Consider the following 22,847-nt stretch of genomic DNA (forward strand, 5'->3'; position numbering starts at 1 on the left):
CTCACTCAAAACAGAATTTCTCCTAATCGCCCCCCATAACAAAACTCCCACTATCCTTGACTGACTGAAGCACCTAACAGCTCTCAAAGGTCAACCACTCATCGATGATTCAGCTAAATCACTTGGGATCATTCTTGACAGTAATCTAAAGATGCAGAAGCACATCAGCGCCTCCCCTAAAGGAGCCAACTTCCACCTGAAGACCCTGCGAAAATTGAAACCCTTTCTACCAGCCTCTGATTTCAAACAAGCTGTTCAAGCCCTCGTAATACCTAGAGTGGAATACGGTGCTGTAACCCTATGCGGCCTCCCAAGATCGTTGACAGCCCCATTAAGATCCACTATCAACTCTGCTGCAAGACTCATCACTGGCTCAAAGAGAAACTCATACATATCACCTAACCTTAGAGCCCTCAACTGGCTACCATTTGAAGCTAGAATTCATCTTTAAATTGCCTGTATGACTCACAAAGCCCTTCACCACAATTCCCCACTTTATCTAGTTCAGAAACTGGAGCTCTTTGCTGGCAGCAGATCCTCCAGGAGTCTAATGACACTTCTTCTAAAACCACAACGATTTACCAAGAGAAAAACATACTCTCGCTCATTCTCTAGTATGGCTCCTAGGATTTTGAACTCTTTACCCATGGAAACAAGAACAAATCCGTCACCTGCCGCCTTAAAAAAAGAAGTGAAAGCGATCCTCTTGGCTCAATTCACGTGATCCTGTCCATTCTGCTACCTTTTGTTTTATTGTTCCTATCTATGTATTTATCCTCAACTAGCTGACATTTGCTCTGTCAAGATAACTGACTTTACATACTTAAGTTTTGTACCATGTTTGCACTGATCCCTTGTTTTTATTAATTTTTTTGCTTTCTTTCTTGCACTTGTCTGTAAAGCGCTCTAATACTCGTAAGAGTCTTGTTCACGCTATATAAAACCTTCAAAAAATAAAAAATAAAAACTTATCATCGCCAAATAATTCAAGTTGCTACCATATTGTAACGACCGGATTCTCGAACCAGATGGGATCAGCTCCTGAGAGCCCCTCCAACCCAGTCGGAACGTAATCACCTCCCTCCTTAGAACGTATTTACAATAGGTATATGTATATGTATGTACATCTCGTACCTAAGGATGGGGAAAATAGCAATGCACATGCATAGGTTTTCTACAATATCCCATTCATACCAGCTAATCTCACGGCCACTTAGACCCAGACTAATCTACCCTGGGGCAGTTTTGATTATGTACCATTACACACTGATCACCATCAGTGCTCACTCGACACGCAATCCGGCGTGCCATACACACTGAGCTGCAGCCCCAGTGCTCTCTCTCTTTATCCGGTCCACAATCCGGCGGACCTAAACACTGGTTTCCCTCCCAGTGCTCGCTTACTTACAACCCGATCCGCAATCCGGCGGATCTGCGCACCAGTCTCCCACCTGGTGTTCTCATTAACGCCGCTTACCAACGACGATCACTCTCCTATGAATACCTTTGGAAGGAATCTCTCATTGGCTACTCGGGATGATACTACAATAACAGGAATTAGCACAGCTTGCCAAATTGAATTATGTACCTTCTGCTCTTAGCATCAAATGGTCCCTCTCTCCCTCATTATTCAGTCACCTCTTACCTGACCGGGATTTACATCCGTTCATGAAAACGATGTCTGACTAGAAGACCAGGTTACCCTGATTGAACAAGAATACAAGGCACATGTTGGTTCACTAAGAACTGGGGTATTTTATTACAATAATTATAAACACAGCACTATACTATAACATATATCCTGCAAAGAAAAGTGAAAGGTTAGAATGTGCACATTATAGGACAGAGATCACCTTGTGAGCACGAAGTCGGGGTTCAACAGTCATCTAGGTTCCCTTCCCGTCTGTGCCTTGGCTCGTCTCGGAATCACACCTCAGCAGGCACGAGTACACGTCTGCACCGCTATGCTCTGTCGTCTCTACTTTCCTCCAAGTCACTGGAACCTTCCTCTTTATTAGCTGCTGTCTCTCTCTGTCTCCACTCGCTCTGCGCTACTTCTCCTTCTCCTTCAATCTTTCTCAGAGAGTATCAGCTTCATGATCTTTCTCGGACTTCAAGATGGCAACTGTCTGCCTGGAAATAATTAATGGCATTGATGCTAACGGCTAGCTGCCGCCTACAGACTGACTAACTCACTGCCTAACACTTTCGCTAATATGGAAGCTTGTCCTTTCATGGAAAGTTACGGCCAGTAACCTGCCGCCCACCAAATTCTTGTACCTCCCCGTACCAAGGACACGTTCCCAGCCGGCCGGCCTGATGTTGTGTCTTCGGAGTGGAGAAAAATACAGTCTTTCGATAAGGGCCAGCCTGAGCCGGTTCTCTCCAAGCGAACAACACTTCGAAACTAAAACATTACACTTGGCCTAGAAGCATCTCAAGCTGCCGGGGCAGAAAGCAAGATGGAGTCTCTCCCGTTTGAGGCCTACAAGGCCCGAAATAAGCATAACTCCATAGAAGGTATACTAACACTCTTGCAAAAGGACGGATTATCACTAATACTAATGAATCTATCCCCTAGCTTAAATTTATAAGCCCTGATCTAAGGAAAAGGGTACGAAAATGCACTACTGTGCCTTATGAATAGGCCCTGTTTATAATTCTAATCCCTGCACTAGAAGAGTAATAGGCTGGAGTCACCTGTGATCATTCTCCCTCAAAGGAGGGCCGAAAAAGTCGGTCAGAACACTTCACCCTTGACTCCAGTCTATTAATCACTCTCTATATGGAACTAACATCTGTGGAAGAATAATAGGAAACAAAACTAACTGTCTATTCCTCTTGCCAAATCTACAATATTGGAGTAGAGAAGAAATGCACTGAATAAAGCAGCAAATAGCTACTAAAATACAAATAGAAATCATAATACCCCCTAATATCTGTCGTAGGGAATGTGAGTCAGGTAACCAATTGAAGAGCCAGTCCAACCAACCCTGATCAATATGTTTTCTAACCTCTGCAGTCAAGTCATGGAGTTTGTCAATATGGGCCTGGATCGATTTTGTGTGATCCGATAAATTGAAACAACAAAGACCTTCAAAGTCAGAACAGTCGTGTCCATGCTTTAACAAGAGATAGTCGATAGCTGCACGGTTCTGCAGAATTGCTCTGCGTTCACCCTGGGCATCTAATAGCATATCAGATAAAATGGTAGAGGTTTGGTTAATCGATTTTACCATCCAACAGGCCATTTTTCCAATGGACCAATGGACTTAGCGTTGTAAACAGCCAACGCTGGGACACCAATAATTGAGATAGCTAAACTAAGGTATTCAGATTTGGAATAGAGATGTAAGGAAGAATCACAGTCCTCATGTAACATCATAGAATCACGGACTACACGGGAATAGGTATTGGGATGTGAGGAAAACATTAATAAACTCAGTCTAGTGATGGCACACGGGCCTCCGGAAATATTTGCAGGAATATAGGGCCAAGAGGTGTTGCCGCATGAAAAGAGCCAACCAGAAGGTAACAGCATTGTACGGTAATGGCTAGGAGCAACCACTATACTTTTACAGGTCATGTTATTTTTAACAGAAACACATGATTTTGGGGGTCTTCCTGAGCACAGCAATCGTTCATGAGCCGAAAAAGAAGTGGCGGCTCTCAATTTTAACTTTACACACTCAGTAATTGCATTAGGATCACAAGTCAAGAAAAAGCACAAGTCACCCTGCGTGATATTATACGTAGTAATCTGAGAATGAATCGGGGGAATAGATTCCGAAAGAATAGTACATAAGGGACAAAATTCATGGGCCGCGAAATCGCCCAGAATAACATTGGGTCGGGCATTTGATATATTGAAAATATGCTTTAAAGTTTCCAACGAGGCAGGGACAGCAACCAAACAGGTCGCTAAAATGTCAGTTACTGAGCGCATGGGTGTCAGGCAAAAGTGCGGAGAATTAGTAACTCGTTTAGCCAGAGTAGTCCAAAAGTTCGATGATGAATCCCACGCAGCGAAGGAACACGGTACTCGGGTTCTCGAATCAACCAAAGTCTTTGGGTTCCCTCCTCTCCCGACGTAGCAGGCCAAAAGGAGTCCAACGCCAGCACATCCTGCAGCAGCAGTCCAGAGAATGATCTGAAAGAAAATCAAATACAGGCATTATTCATTCTCGTAAATAACATTTGTCAGCCGGGACAGCTTCCCAGCTATCTTTCCCTGGTCTCATCACCAAAATGGTGTTGTCATGACCGGTTGCAATAATTTCAGCTTGTTCAGGGGGATGTTTAGGCGATTGCACCCATATTCTCGCTCCAGGGTTATCAGAGGAACCAAATCCTTTTTGGCCTCGCACAGTTAGTAAAGTTGGGGCAGTGCCTTTCTGAATCTCACCACTGAAAACAGGCATGATTAGCAATTGAGCAATTCGGTCAGTCTTTTGAATCGATAAATCAACCTCACTGCTATTCAGCAGGTGGACCTTAATCTCTCCCTGATAATCACTGTCAATCACTCCTCCGAGTACTTGAACACCTTTTAAGGCAAGGCCCGATCTAGGGGCAATCAGACCAAAACTTCCAGCTGGTATACAGACACCAACGCCGGTCTCGACAATGATTCGATCCTTACTCTTAAGTACAGTGTCATTCATGGCATGCAGGTCCAAGCCTGCGGAACCTGGGGTTGCTCTGCATGGAGCCAGGGCTCCGGGGGAAATTTCCCAGTACATTACAGTATTGCCAATGGTGTTGGGTTTCGCATCAACATTTGGGGGAAACAAACGCATCAAAGGTGATTCAGCATGTAACAAGGGACGATTATTCAGAATTAACAATGCTTGAAATAAGTAATCCCGCCAATTTTTGTATTTGTCGTCAGTTAACTTTCGCAACTGTTCTTTAAGCAAACCATTCATTCTTTCAATAAGGCCTGATGCCTGTGGATAATAAGGAATATAAAACACCCATTCTATATTGTTTTCCGCACAAAATTCCTGTACCAATCTTCCACGAAAGTGGGATGCATTGTCAGATTGAATTTGAAATGGAATACCATAATATAATATGATTAATTCCAATGTTTTAATGGTATTTACTTGGGTAGCTTGTTTGCAGGGAAAGGCCACCAAAAGGCCACTGTAAGTGTCGACAATTGTACAAACATATTGACAATTCTTGCTCATAGGGAGCGTGCCAATATAATCAATCTGCCAAATTTGAGCGGGCAATTTTCCTCGATGTAAATGACCTTTAACAATTTGTGGTACTTTTCGTTGTCTGGAATGTTGACAGATGGGACAATGCAGAATAGCATCTTTAATGGAATTTAAAGGAATATAAATTCCTCGATCGGCGTTCCACCTGCTAGTGGCTCTCTCTCCAAAATGTCCTGCTTTCTGGTGGGCCCATTTCGCCAATCCCGCCAAATCAAAATCTTGCATGTCCACCACTGCCTCAGCAATTTTAGATGTCTCATCTGCAATGTTATGAAAGAATTTGTCAAGGGAGTCTATCGGGGTATGAGCATCCACATGAAAGATTGTCACAGTACTCTGTGGGAGCATTTCCCAAATTTCTTGCCATAATTCTTTTCCCCACAATTCTTTTGAATGCAATTCCCAATTATGAGAATGCCAAGTTGGTAACCATACCATCAGTCCATTAGCTGTGGACCAGGAATCAGTGAAAATATGACATGTGCCAGGTAGTTCCTGTTTCAAAACTTGGTAAACTGCATATAATTCAGCATATTGACTACTCTTTCCTTCACCAGTTGTACTCAGCAATTTCTGTGTGATAGGATTATAGGACACTGCCTTCCAATGCCGTTTCTCTCCAATGAACCTCGCTGAACCATCCGTAAACCACACATGTTTTCTGTCCTCCGCGGACAAATCATCAAATGGCTTACCCCACTTGACAGGAGATTCCTGTACTACAGGTACGGAGCAGTCACCCCCAGTCTCATTCGATGGCGCCTGCGCCACTTGCTCATGTAATGCTGCCACACCTTTCGGACCCACACGTGCCCTGTCCTGAATGTACCATTTCCACTTAATCACACTCGCCTCTAGAGCATGTCCAATTCGATGAGTTTTCGGCGAACTCAAAACCCACTGCATGATAGGAATTTCAGGTCTCAAAATCACATCATGACCTAAAGTCAATTGCTCGGTATCCACCAGAGCCCAATAACACGCAAGCAACTGTTTCTCAAAAGGTGTATAACGCTCACCAGCCTCAGGTAACTTTTTAGTCCAAAAACCTAACAGCACTTTTTGTCTGCCTTGCTTTTGCCACAGACTCCAATTTGCATACAGACCTTGTACGGACACATTCAAATCCACATCACCCTCGCCCACAGGCCACAGATCCAAGGCGTACTGAATCGCTTCTTTTGCCAAATTAAATGCATTCTGTTGTGGTTCACCCCATTCAAACGCATTCTTTTTGCGAGTGACTCGATATAAAGGAGCCAATATCTGACTCAAATGGGGAATATGTTGACGCCAAAAACCAAACAAGCCAATGAAGCTCTGAGCTTCTTTTCTATTCCTCGGAACTGCAAAATCAAAAAATTTTCGTTTAACCTGCGGGATCACCTCTCTGTGACCTTCATGCCAATTGATGCCTAAAAACTTAACATTTTGGGATGGACCTTGTAACTTATCAGGATTAATTTCCCAACCTTTTTCACGTAAGCAGTCAAGGATTTGATCTAATTGAGTCTGAACTTGATCTTGTGTTTCACCTTGAATTAAAATATCGTCAATAAATTGACACACTTGAATTTGCGGATGTACAGTTACTTCGGACAAATGCTCCGCCACCAGCTGGTGACAGATCGTAGGACTATGTACATAACCTTGAGGAAGACTCCTAAACGTCATTTGACGCCCATTCCATGTAAAACTGAATTGTTCCTGACACTCGGGGGCAATCGGAATTGAAAAGAAAGCATTAGCAATATCAATGGACGCATACCATGTACCTGGATGCTTTTGGATTCTTTCAATTAAAGTAACAATGTCTGGCACTGCAACAGTCAAAGGGGGTGTGTGTTTATTCAGTTCTCGATAATCAACGGTCATGCGCCAAGAATTATCGCTCTTGCGCACGGGCCAAACGGCATTATTCCAAGCAGAAGTAACCGGAGTTATAACTCCTGCGTCAACCAAATCCTGAATTGTGGCACTGATCTCTTCATGGCCACCTGGAATACGATATTGTTTCTGAGAAACCACTTTTGTCGCTTGAGGAATTTTTATGGGGGGCATTCGTAAACGGCCAACCCGTACGGGTCTGGACGATATGTAGTGTTTAGTTCCAAATTGATAACAACCGTCATCCAAATGCAAAGTCATTCCTTTTAAAATATCAATTCCAATTATATACTCCAAGAGTGGTACAACTAATACAGAATATTCTCTTCGGGGAATTCTACCTATTCTCATTTCAAGTGTAGTTTGCACTGCGGGAGTCTCCTTTCCACCTAAACCAGTAATTGTGAAAAATTGGCCTTTGAATTTCTTTGATTTACCATGAATTAGAGTGGCCTTCGCTCCTGTGTCTACCAATGCTCGGGCCCTTTGGATATTACGATGTTTCCAAAAAAATTCAATATCTACATAGGGTTTATTGTCTTTGTGAGCCCACCTGCGTACTGGAGCTTGACCTATTTCCTAGTCATTTTTACTGCGTTCTGTCAACCAGGACAAATCAGGGTAAATGCTCTCATGTTTCTTGGTTATCAAAATATCCTGTTCATATCCATCTCCATTACGAAATGGATTTTTGTCATTTTCATAGTACTGTGAATTACGATCAGAAAGCCTGTGACGATCCTCCCTTCTCCTCAACTCAGGGGACTGATCCCTTTCATCTCTATATCTGTTATAGACACGATCATCTCTCCGCCTTCCTTTTTCCCCCTCTCTCCCCCTTACTTTTTCACGACGAGGGGAATCATCACGCTCATAGCGCCGTCCTTCACGGCGATCAGAATCCACACGACGCCTGTCGTCACCACTATCATCAGAACAACCACAATCACAATCATTCTTTCGCACACGACGGGCACCCTCCTTTCGATCCAAACCACGCTTACGAAACATATCCCATAAGCGATTATTAGGTTCACCATCAATGTCCTCCTTTTTCACACCATCATCCAACAGCGCAAGAAACATGTCACGTCTAGAGAATTTATAATCTCCAGCAGTACGACCCTCAGGTCGAGATTGTCTCTCAGATTTAAACCAGTCACCCAACTCACCAAGCTGACGGACAGATTCAAGCACCATAGACAAAGGATTGCCAGTTTGATTAATTAACAAAGTCATCATAACCTGCTTATAAGCAACAGGGGAAGAACGGATAATGCGATTCCGCACAGAAGATGTCAATAAGCCATCCAACAACCTGTCAGCAGTACTGAGAAAAATCGCAGTTTTCATCACCTCCTCTTTCAACCGCTGCGACGCATCGCGCAAAGTATACCACGGCTTGTCATTGACAGGCCAATCAGACTCAGTAGGGTATTTATGGTTACAGCCATCAGTCGCTAGCTGGAGTAGACTAATTTGGCCAGCACCATTAAAATTCCGAAAATGATCTTGTACAGTAGAATCAGAACTCAAAGAGCAAAAACGCAAACAATCACCTGCATCTAGCATGATACCTGCAGCACCTAATTCATAAAGGCGCACCATCCACGTAAGCAAAGCCTCACCAGGCCGTTGTCGAAATCGTTGCAAAATGTCACTAACTTCCTGTTGAGTAAAATCTACAATAATATCCAAATGAACACCATTCGGATTACCAGGAGCCTGTTGTAATTTGCGTCGAAAAACCGGGTGTGCAGAAACCTCCGGACGAGCCTCCGAAGAAGCCCGATCCATAGATTTAGAGGAACAATCAAGATTAGATACGTCACCAGAACGGGAAGAGCGACCACGGTCGCTAGAACCATCGTCTTTGTCACAAGAAGTAGATTTACAATCACGACCGGAGCGAGAAGCCTCGCGCTTGTCACTCTCCTCAGCCGAGGAGCCAGAATCATTTGAGTCCCAGATATTACCATCCCACTCGTCGGGGTTCCAATCCAGTCCGGCTTTCGCCACGACCAGACGCACTTTCCGTTTACAAACACGACCACGACGGTTCCTATATTTGTACTTCGCAATTCGAACAGCAGCCCTTTCGGCTATAGTCTGATAAGTCTCAAGTTTGTCGGCAAGCAATTTATTTTGACATCGTAAAAGAGTATGCGCATTCTGCACCTCAACAAACTTTTCTTCCATATCCACAAATCACTTCTGTAATTTTACAAATTTCTCATGAAGCATTCTGTATGCAGTCAGCACAATCCAACCTCTGCGTCCCAAAATAGGAAGCTCATCACCCTTCACTACTGGAGCCTTTTGCAAGCAAGAAACCACATCAGCAGGCTCCGCCTGCTCCAAGCAAGAAGTCCAATTCTCACTCAAACCAGTAGAATCGGCCCACTCACGGGCCAAGGCCTCGTAAGGCGTTGATTCCCAGCCGGGAATTTCAACAGGCAATTTGAAAGTAGATTTTGACTTTCGAGAAAGCATTTTGACACACAAAAAATATATATACAATTATCAACAAAGAAAATACGTACAAGCCGAGCGCAAACCAACAAGATTAAAACAATACAGCGCACACAGGCTTCGTGAACAGTTTGTGACGCCAGATGTAACGACCGGATTCTCAAACCAGATGGGATCAGCTCCTGAGAGCCCCTCCAACCCAGTCGGAACGTAATCACCTCCCTCCTTAGAACGTATTTACAATAGGTATATGTATATGTATGTACATCTCGTACCTAAGGATGGGGAAAATAGCAATGCACATGCATAGGTTTACTACAATATCCCATTCATACCAGCTAGTCTCACGGCCACTTAGACCCAGACTAATCTACCCTTGGGCAGTTCTGATTATGTACCATTACACACTGATTACCATCAGTGCTCACTCGACACGCAATCCGGCGTGCCATACACACTGAGCTGCAGCCCCAGTGCTCTCTCTCTTTATCCGGTCCACAATCCGGCGGACCTAAACACTGGTTTCCCTCCCAGTGCTCGCTTACTTACAACCCGATCCGCAATCCGGCGGATCTACGCACCAGTCTCCCACCTGGTGTTCTCATTAACGCCGCTTACCAACGACGATCACTCTCCTATGAATACCTTTGGAAAGAATCTCTCATTGGCTACTCGGGATGATACTACAATAACAGGAATTAGCACAGCTTGCCAAATTGAATTATGTACCTTCTGCTCTCAGCATCAAATGGTCCCTCTCTCCCTCATTATTCAGTCACCTCTTACCTGACCGGGATTTACATCCGTTCATGAAAACGATGTCTGACTAGAAGACCAGGTTACCCTGATTGAACAAGAATACAAGGCACATGTTGGTTCACTAAGAACTGGGGTATTTTATTACAATAATTATAAACACAGCACTATACTATAACATATATCCTGCAAAGAAAAGTGAAAGGTTAGAATGTGCACATTATAGGACAGAGATCACCTTGTGAGCACGAAGTCGGGGTTCAACAGTCATCTAGGTTCCCTTCTCGTCTGTGCCTTGGCTCGTCTCGGAATCACACCTCAGCAGTCACGAGTACACGTCTGCACCGCTATGCTCTGTCGTCTCTACTTTCCTCCAAGTCACTGGAACCTTCCTCTTTATTAGCTGCTGTCTCTCTCTGTCTCCACTCGCTCTGCGCTACTTCTCCTTCTCCTTCAATCTTTCTCAGAGAGTATCAGCTTCATGATCTTTCTCGGACTTCAAGATGGCGACTGTCTGCCTGGAAATAATTAATGGCATTGATGCTAACGGCTAGCTGCCGCCTACAGACTGACTAACTCACTACCTAACACTTTCGCTAATATGGAAGCTTGTCCTTTCATGGAAAGTTACGGCCAGTAACCTGCCGCCCACCAAATTCTTGTACCTCCCCGTAACAAGGACACGTTCCCAGCCGGCCGGCCTGATGTTGTGTCTTCGGAGTGGAGAAAAATACAGTCTTTCGATAAGGGCCAGCCTGAGCCGGTTCTCTCCAAGCGAACAACACTTCGAAACTAAAACATTACACTTGGCCTAGAAGCATCTCAAGCTGCCGGGGCAGAAAGCAAGATGGAGTCTCTCCCGTTTGAGGCCTACAAGGCCCGAAATAAGCATAACTCCATAGAAGGTATACTAACACTCTTGCAAAAGGACGGATTATCACTAATACTAATGAATCTATCCCCTAGCTTAAATTTATAAGCCCTGATCTAAGGAAAAGGGTACGAAAATGCACTACTGTGCCTTATGAATAGGCCCCGTTTATAATTCTAATCCCTGCACTAGAAGAGTAATAGGCTGGAGTCACCTTCAATCATTCTCCCTCATAGGAGGGCCGAAAAAGTCGGTCAGAACGCATATTTAAAACATTGTCTTCAACAACTATCCTTTATTTGACCACGAAAAGATTGTAATAGGACACATTACCTTTGTAAAAGCACCCTGTAAAAGATGTTACAATTGATTAACGTTAAATGACAGTCACTCGACTCGACTGTCGAAGGTAAAAAGAATAGCCTATGAAAATAGTGGGAAAGTCTCACCTTTCCGAGGTTTTCTAGAGACATTGGCATGAGTACATTGTCATTTAAAACACAAAGTAGAACTTGTATTTTTTTCGTGGGTATCATCTCAGTGGGAAGGTTAAATGTGGAAGCCGTGGCTCTGGAGTGAGAGAATGTGTGTTCTTGGTTGTTTAGGTTATTAAGAGCAGCATGGTGGAGCACATTTTCTAAAAGACCTGACTTCAGGTGTCCCGTACTGAGTGAGTTCTCGTTTCAGCTGGTTTACAGACCTTTATTTTCTGTTTCTGTCCTTCTGCTCCAGGTGGCCCCTTGAGGGAGTGCTGGGAGCATTCCGAAGTGGACGCCCCATGTGCAGCGAGGGATGGGACCATCTGCCAATGGATTAACATCAAGTACAGAGCAGTGAGTGGAAACCAATTGAAACGCCGGGTTCTTTAAAGGTGTTTGGCGGCCCTGTGAGGTGGCAAACAAAGAATGCCTAGCTTAAGACTCTAGAGGAAGAAACGTTTCAAGACCCAGTATAGTTTACTGGGCGCATGATAGCTGTAACAAGTCCTCATTTCAGAGAGGGTATGACTGCCACCAACATGAATTGATCAAAGCAAAGCCGCTGGATGTTGACCATTGGGAACAAACAGGACATTTTGGGGTGGGGTCACAGCTAGGAACTTTTGTGGCTATAAAGTGATGTAATTGCCAAAGTAAATTTCAAAGCACTGTATGCACGAGTACAAGCTGATGTAAACAAGAATGATTATTTTTGTAGGATGGTGTACTGAATGATAATTTTGCTCTATGCTGTGCAGGAATTGCCAAGAATTTGTCGATTGTTCTGCATAGTTTTGTATGTCTACATGTATTCATTGTATGTGATATGGCTTGCAGACTCAAAAACGTGTTTTCACAAAGTATCTCATTATAAGAATGACCATGAGGAATGACTTGGTTACTTACCGGTAATGTTCATTACTCCGAGTCATAGTCTCCCTCGTCACAGTAACCATGGAGCACCCTGTGATCCGGACACAGCTTTCACTCAATCAAAAAGGTCCTCACCCAAGATGGTCGCCCCGCAGGAAGTACCTGCTACCTGACCTATAAGGGCAGGACCTAGAGAGGAAATATCCTGAAATATACAGCAAAAAACCATTGTTCGTCTCCCCACCAGCAAGGGCGGGCGGGCGGGAGGTTAATAAGACAGTGACGAGGGAGACTATGACTAGGAGTATTGAACATTACTGGTAAGTAACCGAGTCATTACCAACCTCGTCCGTTTCCCTCGTCACAGTAACCATGGAGCGTATACCCAAGCTCAAGACGAACAAGGAATAGACACCAAAGATGCCAGAAAAATACAAATTTTAATCAATGCAGACAAGAAACATAATCAGTGGACAGCCGCAAGGACAGCGGAACCAAAATCTCCAGAAAAACCTCCCCCATCCTCAATCTATAATGGGAAATGAAAGTGTGAGGGGAGGACCAGGTAGCCGCTTTACAAAGATCCTTAAGGGACGCCCCTTTGAAGAAAGACAAACCCCGGGTAGACAGACCATGAATAACCAGGGGAAGGGACACACCCGAATGGCGGTAGGCCAGGGAGACAGTGAAACACACCCAACGGGAAAGAGTGGCCGTGGTAGAGCGATGACCCTGCCGGGCATCACCAAAGGTAACAAACAAAAAATCTACCTGGCGAAAAGGAGGCAGTACACTTCAGGTAGATCACCAGAGCCCTGGTCAAATCCAGGGAATGGAGCCAGATTTCCTCATCAGTAGAAGGGGAAGGGAAAAAGGCAGGCAGGACAATATCCTGGTATAAATGAAAAGCCGAGGAAACCTTGGGAAGAAAAGCCTGGTCAGGACGAAGGACCACCTTGTCAGGAAAAAAAACGTAAGAAGGGAGGATGACAAAGCAAGGCCCCAAGTTCCCCCAAACGACGGCCAGAAGTAATGGCCACCAGAAAGCAAACCTTCAGGGTAAGAAATTCCTGAAAGACTGAAGGCAGAAGCTCAAAGGGAGAATCCTGCAATGCATGAAGTACCAAGGGAAGATCACAGGAAGGAACAGAAGAAGCAGCTCAAAGGGAACGAAGGAGGACCCCCGGAGAGCCTTAATGGCGGACCACTGGCTGCGGAGTGTAGAGACCAACAGCCCAAGCAAAACCCATCCCGGAGGAACTCAAGGACAAAACCCCCCTCACAGGAATGAGGGAGAAACACCAAACGTAGAAATTCCGCCAGTGGTGCTCGTAGATCTTAAGTGTACTGCCCTTACGAGAATTCTGGATAGATAACGCCACAGCAGAGGAACAACCCAGGGAGACTAGCCTACGCCTTTCAACTTCCAAACCCCCAACGCCAGCTGGCTGAGAGGCTGACGAGACAGGTGAGGAAAGCGGAGAGGAGCAGGTGACAGCGGGAACCTCCTAGGAGGGGCAACCGCCAGACGAAGAAGGAGGGGATACCAAGACTGGCGATACCAAAGGGGAGCCACCAACAGCACCGACACCCTCTCCGACCTGATCTTTGCCAGAACCCTCCTGAGAAGGGGAAAAGGAGGAAAGGCATAGAGAAGACCCTGAGGCCAAGGGAAACTCAGGGCATCCACCCCCCATGCCTCCAAGCAAGGCAGAAGGATGCAGAACCTCGGCAGAAGAGCATCCTGAGGGGACGTAAGGAGATCCAACCGGGGCCTCCCAAACCTCACCGACAGCTCCCGAAAGACCAGAGGAGACAGGAGCAGAGAGACAGAAAAAGGAAGAAGGCGACTCAGCTGATCGGCATGCCCATTCTCCCTCCCCGGCAGATAGACAGGCGTCAGACCCAGCAGATTGTCCTCCGCCCAAGACCCAATCTGATCCGCCAGGAGAGCCAAAAGAGGAGAGGGACTGCACCCCCAAATGGTTCAAGTAGGCACGAGCCACCTGATTGTCCGTCCGGACCTGAACCCACAAGTCCCGTATGTGAGGAGCAAAGTGCACAAGAGCCTTGATTACAGCAGCCAGTTCTTTCCAGTTTGAGGACATCCAGCTCTCCGCAGGGGACCGGGCACCCTGGGCAGAGAGAGACCCGAGGGTGGCCCCCCAAACCCAAGGGTTGGCATCAGTGGTCAGGGTCGGGGGAAGGGGAGGATCTAGGGGAACACCCCTCGCCAGTTTTCCGGCACCAACCTCCACCGCAGCAGGAGAGATACGGCAGGAGTCACAGGAACAGGGGCCTCGTAGTCCAGGGACATCAGATCCCAGTGGGACAGAAGGTGATACACCAGATGTTAGAGGTGTCTGCGAGCCCAAGGGACCAGGAAGAGAGAGGCAGACATGTCTCCCTGAACCCGCAACCAGGTCCGTGCATAGGCAGAAGACTTTGACAGGAGGGAGTCCAGATGAGACCGGAGACGGAGCTGGCGATCCAGAGGCAGAAACACCAACCCCAACCTGGTGTTGAAGAGAGCTCCGATGAAGTGCAGTTCCTGAGAAGGGATGAGATGAGACTTGCTGACATTCACCAGGAACCCATGAGACTCCCGGCAAAGCCGTACCAGCGCCACATCCTCCAGGGCCTTAAGAAAAGACGAGGAAGAGATTAGCCAATCGTCCAGGTAGGGAAAGAAACCGCACCCCCTGAGCATGCAAAAGACCCACCAAGGGAGCCAGGACCTTAGTAAATACCTGAGGGGCAGAAGCCAACCCAAAGGGGAGAACACAAAACTGGAAGTGCTGACCCAGGGCAAAGAACCGCAAAAAACACTGGGAGAGGGGATACACCGGAATATGGTAATAGGCATCCAAAAATGCCAAGGAGGACAGGAAGGCCCCAGAGGAAACAAGGGTCAGGATCTGCTGCAAACTCACCATTTCGAACTCTGGTAAGGCACATAGAGATTCTTGTCCTTGAGGTCCAAGATAGGGCAAAGGTCCCACGAAGGCTTTGACACCAGGAACATCAGGGAGTAGCAACACTGCCCCATCTCCAGCCCGGGAACAGGGACAATGGCACCCTTCTGGAGAAGGTCCTGGATCCCCCGCTGCAACCCCCTAAACCTCAGAGGATTCTGAGGAATGGGAGTGGGGACGAAAAAATCTGGTGGAGGAGAAGAGAAGACGATAGAATAGCCGTCTACCACCAGACGAAGTTCCCAGGTATCGGTGATGTTGCGGGTCCAAGCGGAAAAGAACAGACCAATCCGGCCGCCCATTCGGATAGTAAGGACTTAGCAGGAGCACCAGGAAGGGCAGCAGGCTGTTTCTGGGATTTGGCAGCAAAGGGGGTGCCACGGCCACCACCAGGTCCAAGAAAGGGCTTGGAGGAACCACGAACAGGTGCCGGGGGATTCCCAAAAGCGGTACAAAGGGGGTGGTGATGGACGGAGAATCTGAATCAATCAAACACTCACACCCAGTCAAAAGATCTGGGTTTAATCCATCACCGTTCTTTAGCCCACTCTGCCACCCCAGTTCAGACATGGCTATATGCAAATCAGTCTGACCCTGTGCCGCATGGGAACAGCCAAGCCCGAACTGCCAAGCCATGTCTTCCCTGGACCGGAAACAAGCTTCCGAGGACCGGTTTCTGGCATTCCAGCCGTCTTCAGCCCGGCTTACTTGAATCCAGTTCCCAAAGGCACGTCGATAGCCAAAGCTCTGACCCCTCAGAGGAGGCTTTAGGGGTGTCAGCAGCTTACGATTCTCCACAGATTGTTTCAGGAGCTCTCCAAGCCAAGACCCAAACAGTTTAGCCCCATCAAAGGGCAAGCGGGAGAGAAGGCTCTTCTGAGAGGCTTCCACCTTCCAGTTCCTCATCCAGATGTGACGGCGAGCCAAAAAAACGGAACCAGAAATCGCAGCAGAGTGTCAAAAGAAATGTCCGAAAGGAAGCGAACCAGCTGCTCCATAAGGGACAGGCGAGGAGCAATGTCCTCCCCCTGCTGAAGGGCCTCAGACAAAATCTGAAAGTTGTGAAGGAGAGACTGGACCACATATGAGGCATAGGCCCCCGCTCAGATCTAGAAGTTAGCAGTGGAGTTGGCACTCCTCGCAGCAGCATCCACACGCTTATCCACCTGATCACTAGGAGAGGCGTCCTTTGAGATAATAGACCCACTGGACGCCAGACCCACCATAGAGAGTCCACCTTGACGTTAGGACGAAACTCAGTGAGGAAGTCCTGAAGAGGATACTTCTTGGCGAGAAACCCCAAGAAACCAGCTTTTTCAACATCAGCCCATTCACGAGATAGAAGACCCCGCACAGCCTTGTGAAAGGAAGGGCTTCAGGCTCCTGGCGACGGTATTGGGAGAAATAATCCTCATCCTCAGCCAGAGGAGCAACCGCAGGAAAGGCCAAATTGTCTTTCAAATGTGTGAGGACCTTCCTCAATTCAGCACCCATAATGAAACGCCCATGCTGCTCCTCATCTGAGCCGTCGGAGTCAGGATCAGAAAGAGAGGAACCCCTAGGAACCTGAGGCACCGTACCACCACGAGCCGCAAAGGCAGAATCCATAGCCCTATTAATCATGGACTGGAGGACATCAATATCCAAGCCCACCGGCAGCTTGGCCACTGGGTCTGAAGCAGAGCCAGAAGACCGGCGAGGACGCTTTCCAGAATGCCTACTCTCCATAGTGAATACAACACAAAGAGTGAAGGAAAGGGAAGCCAATTTCAAGGGGTGTGAGCACAGTCACCAAGAAACCGCCCATACCCCCCCCGCCCCACACACACACACACACCCCCACAGGCGGGGCATATCCATGAATAACAAATAAGGGTCAGGGACAGCCCCGCGAGGCCGAATACGCCAGAACGGGTGCTGCTTACAAAGGAGGCACGCATCAGGAATGCAAAGGGCGAAGCACATCTTGCCCAAAACAAACCAAACCGCTTCCAGACGCTCAAGCGCAGGAGCGGCACGAGACTGAGGCCAATGAGACCACAAATGTACCTACAGCACCGCCGCATACCAAGCGCTTAGCGCGGCGGTGCACACAAAAGGCAGAGAGGCAGCCGCTCCCCAAGCTCATGCGGGAGCATCGCTGCTAGAAAAACGCCGCCCCAGAGGAGCACGCTATATTTAAAACGTAAACAGGGACGCTAGAGCAGTACCCCGGGACAGACAAATACATACCGAGTCCGGGAAGGATACAAACCGGCTCGACGATGAAAGGGTGTTCCAGCCAGAACACAGAGAAAAAAACAGGACGTTTCCTGTCTAGGTCCCACCCTTATAGGTCAGATGGCAGGTACTTCCTTCCTGCCGGGGGACCATCTTGGGTGAGGACCTTTTTGATTGGGTGAATGCTTTGTCCAGATCACAGGGTGCTTCATGGTTACTGTGACTAGGGAGACGGACGATGTTGGTAATCGGCAAGGCCTCTACATGCTAACTTCAACCTGCCCTTTGGGCATAGCACTGTTTGCAGTCTTAATCTCACCCTCCTTGGAAAATTGAACAACTGATAGATAAGACTGTTCAAACTTAGCAATGCTTTTTTGGAAACATGTTGAAGAAGCATAGTAAGCTTACGAAGTTCTGACATGACACAATCGCAAGTTCGCAAAAAACACATTAAATTAAACAATATATTTAAACCTGGGTTGGGAATGGAAAAAGGAACTGAATTTAGACTGCTAAAGTTCTACCCAATTTCTAAAATGAAAGAAGTTGCAAGGTAAATTAAATCAAAATTAAATATACAAGATGTAATTTGGAAATAATAATAATAGAAAAAGCGAATTTCATTTGTGTTTCTACTGTGATCAGAGTATTAAGGAACAGTAAGGGAAGAGGCGGAACAGTGAACTCAAAGGGAGAGAGACCAAGGAGGAATTGGGTACAGGTGGTAGGTATAGGGAGAGGGAAAGGTCTGCAAAGGTCTGAGATTGAGGCTAAGAAATAAGCAACTTGATAGAAACTTGTACAATTTTAAAAAACTATCCTGAGGAGCAGGAACCTGAGAAATGAAGGAGTGAGAGCGGTTGGTAGAAGAGTTGAAAAGTGTGTGGAGTAATTGAAAAAGTAGTAGGAACGTAAGGTGTTACTCAAATATAGGTAAATAAAACCAAAGGGATTTTCTTTTTCTCCATGCCCTCATCCTCCTCTCTCCACTTCATTAGCTTCTTCAATTGCTTAGTCTTCATGTATTCCCTAAACCACCCTCACCAGTCCACCCCTCAATTAAAGCAGAAAACATTATATGTCATCAAAATATACAGTTGTAGTGTGTGGATAGCCAGATTGCAAGATGGTCTGCTTTGTTTTGTCTGCAGTTTTATGGCATATTTCAGGCAATGTAAGGTAAAGGAGGTGGAAAAACAGCATGTGAGCTGCCTTACACTGGACTAACAAAATTGATTTCTCAGAGTATTCAGTGGCTGTGGATGACAAGACTTGGCCGCATATCCAGACCGCCTTGGCCACCTGACCATTCTACAGCCACAACGTCCTTCAGCCAGGCCAATGTTGCCCTGCCCCCCAGGTACCCATTCACTTCACCTATCCTCTCTGTAAGCAACCTCTTCTTCAAAAATGGCCCTGCTTATTGCGCGCTGACTCAGAGCCTTATCGACTACCGTTTGAAGAACATCTCTCATGGCATCATGCCACCCCATGAAGTCTAGGGTCATCCTGGACAGAAGACTACTGAATTGCAATTGTTTACATGTAAGTACGATGACTATACATAGTACCAGCACCCTCTGCTGCTTTCTATCTCACTTTTGCTGCTGTCAAGTGAGTAAAGACTGGAAAGTAGAAATGGAAGTCCAGAGACAAGTTCGCATCATCGCATCCCTTCTCAGCTTACCCTCCACTTCTCCATCTTTGGTATATCTCAGCGTGCTCCATTGTCAGTCTCACACAAGCTGGAGGCCCACCACTTCAATTTACTGGTTGACCAAGCGAGGAGAGACCATTACCTGTGGATCGCCTTACCCCAGTCACTGCATAGACACTTATTGCTTCAGCTGTGAACTGACAACAAGTCCACTTCTGGACTATCTCATTCAGTTCTTGGCCCAAGCCAGGGATAACTGCTCCAGCTGTCAGCATGCATCATCTCTTACCGCTATCTGATTTACCTTGCTGGACTTGTGCAACAAACACAAGGGTAAAAGCTTTCCTCGCCTCTAAGCACTAACAAGATTCCAGATGATGCAGAGGAAACGTTTCTTGACTGATGCAGGATATCAAGAGGCAAAATTCAAGAAAGAGGCATTTTAGTTGCGGGCAACTGCCATCTTACTGCACAGATGCTATAGTAAATTAACCTGTGCCTAGCACTCAGACATCATGTTGGACTCAAGCAAGGTGACATCCAAGGGTCTAGCCCTACGTTTACTATTAGGAAACTTCACAGCAATAGAAATAGGGTGACGCTATGTTTCTCAACAGTTCAAGAAAATATTGTGCTTATAAGAAGCTAAAGACAGTCTGGAAAAGAGAGATAAATAAACACTTCAAACAGCAGTGAAGACATTAAAGACAGTAAATACATTAAATGCATCAAGTTCATTAGAAACACTCAGCAGTAGCACAGCAGTAACAAACCAAATAGGTTTCACCTATGCGAGACCTATTGGCATTATCAGTGTTTTTATCGAGATGTTGCAGAGCATTGCGGACTGCTCTGCAACATGGCCTAAAGTAAATAAAAACAAAGCGCTATGGCGCAGCCGGCGTTGACCACTTCATATTTCTTTTTTGTTAAAGGCATGTTTCACAGCAGCTTACACTGCTGTGCAACATATGTAAAAAAAAACATTGATAGAAATAAAACTAACAAGCAGTTGCAATGCTACAGGTCTCGCGTTTACGCAAGTTTAAGCAATTGGTATTGTAAAAGACAATGCCTTTTATTTAAGTGTGTTAGACTTTGCATCTTTTGGAGTGTTTCCCCTGACTTTTTGCTTTCGGACCTCCCGTTTTTGACTCTGTTTTTTTTTTTTTTAACTATTTTTATTGACAGATCACATAGAAAAGGCAGAGCTCTGTACTCCAGAGATATCTGCCAGGCAAAGATACACATATGTGACATCGTAATCTGTCAGAGCTTTTTGTATATAGAACAGACAAACATAATCAATACCATAAATAGCCCGCCCCCCCCCTCCCCCCACCCCTCCCGGAACCCCCCCTTGCACGGTTACTAACTTCCTGGCAATCAATTATAGACATCCATCAACACAGCACTCTCATAGATCCGGTATTGGGTCTTGTTCTGGCGGAGGTTCGAGCCATATACCGCTGAAGTCGGCCCACCGCTACCAGATTTTATAGTGTTTACGAGGGCATTCCCGGGCCAGAAATATGGGCTTCTCCAGCCCCATGCAAAAGTCTAGACCCCTCTTCCACGCTACTATTGACTGGACCCTTGGGTCCTTCCACGCCCTGGCTATACCTCTCTTGGCCACTGTGAGCCCTAGCAACAATAAATGTCTCTTGTAGAGGTTACCCCCCCACCCCATCCAACACTTGCAGAAGGCCTAGGCGTGGCGTACGTGGGAGCACCCACCCGAGTACTTCATCCAGACTATTCCATACCCCATTCCAGAACCTATCTAGTTGGCTACAGCTCCACACCGTATGTAGTAAAGTTTCCACCCCGCAACCACATCTAGTACAGTCCGGGGATACAATGAGGCCCGCCTGCCACAGCCTTCGCCTAGTGAAGTACACCCTGTGTAGGTATTTCAATTGGATTAACCTAAGACAGACCGATATGGCTGCACCTCTGGGACTTGCCAGAGCCTCATTCCAATCCTCCTCCTCCAGTGTCCCAACATCTTCCTCCCAGGTCTCCCTCAACTTCTGCAATGTGCAGGAGCAGTGTATAATCAGGAATTGGTAAATGTGTGATATTTTATTAGTCTTAATATCGCCCATAAAAACCCTAGCTTCTAGGGGGCTAAACTCCGGAAGGGAGGTCAGTCCCTCCAGGTGTGGGGCCAGAGCATGACGGAACTGTAGGTAGCGGAAGAATTGGGTACGGGGCATATTATACTCTGTGCTTAGCTCCTGGAATGACTTGAGTGACGTTCCTGACATAACATCTCACAATTTAGAGATCCCGATGTTGTCCCACCCTGCAAAGCCTTGTAATGCTGGTAGGCCAGGTAGGCGGCCATTATGCCAAAGGGGAGTTTCTTCGGTCAGGGTCTGCCACCACCCCATCAGACGCAAAGCTTGCCTCCAAATATTAAAGACAACCTGTGTCACAGGTGGTAGTGCCTTACGCCTCTGTGCCACATATAGAAGAGTGTGTAGCGTATGGGGTCCATCAAGAGCCGCCCCCGGGCGTAGGCCGGATCCCCCCTGTCCCCATACCACCGTTCATTCAATACTAGGAGATGTGAAGCTTGGTAATAGGAGAGGACATCGGAGGTCGCCAAGCCCCCACAATAGGTTGACCGAATGCATGTGCGTAGCGCCACCCGGACCGGGCCGTCCACCCAAAGAAACTGTCCGAGAACGGAGTCTACTTGTTTGAACCAAGGAGGTGTAATAGGATAAGGATAATTTTGCAACTGGTAGAGTAGCCGAGGCAGGGCCACCATTTTAAAAATGGCCGATCTGCCATATATGGTCAGGGGCATCCGGGACCATATTTTAATGTCCGCCCGAGTCCGTTCCCAGACTGGTGCCACGTTTCGTTCCCACGAGACAGCGGGAATCTCAGAGAGAAATACCCCCAAGTATTTAATGCCCCCTACTGCCAACTAAAGCGCCAAGGCCCAGTCTCCAACTGCCGGGCCACTCCCCAAAACCCATAGTGTAGATTTCCGTGGGTTCATATATAATCCCGAGGTCTCGCCAAAGATTTTCAGGATGCGCAGGAGACAGGGCCCTGACCTATTGAGGTCCGTTAAGAAGAACAGGACATCGTCCGCATACAAAGCGATCCTATCCGACAGGCCACGTTCCCACTCAAACCCCCTCATCTGCCCATCTATTCGGACCCATGCAGCCAATGGCTCCATAGCCAAGGCGAACAGATAAGGCGAGAGGGGGCAGCCCTGCCTGGTACCCCTCCCGATGACAAAACTCAAAGACTGGACCCCCGCCACCCTGACCGAAGCCGTTAAGTCAGTATACAGCAACCTCAAATAGGACATAAAATTGGGTCCAAAATTTAGTCGGGGTAGGAGCGAGAACAAATATGTCCAACTAAGCGAATCGAATGCCCTGTCCATGTCGGCCCGGA

At 46.7% G+C, this 22,847-nt stretch overlaps 1 protein-coding gene across 4 annotated transcripts in view; it reads left to right on the forward strand.

Moving 5' to 3' along the window:
- The window catches only part of PIGX (phosphatidylinositol glycan anchor biosynthesis class X), a 513,668-nt gene that overhangs the window by 433,215 nt on the left and 57,606 nt on the right, over nucleotides 1-22,847 (forward strand). For all 4 annotated transcript variants that reach the window (XM_086943952.1, XM_086943950.1, XM_086943953.1 and 1 more), the window contains one exon: nucleotides 11,947-12,047. In XM_086943952.1, the coding sequence (XP_086800078.1) occupies nucleotides 11,947-12,031 (85 nt within the window). In that variant the 3' untranslated portion in view covers nucleotides 12,032-12,047. The remainder of the gene's footprint in view (nucleotides 1-11,946; nucleotides 12,048-22,847) is intronic.

This window comes from Lissotriton vulgaris, chromosome 11 (genome assembly GCF_964263255.1).
Source record: "Lissotriton vulgaris chromosome 11, aLisVul1.2, whole genome shotgun sequence".
NCBI lineage: Eukaryota > Metazoa > Chordata > Amphibia > Caudata > Salamandridae > Lissotriton > Lissotriton vulgaris.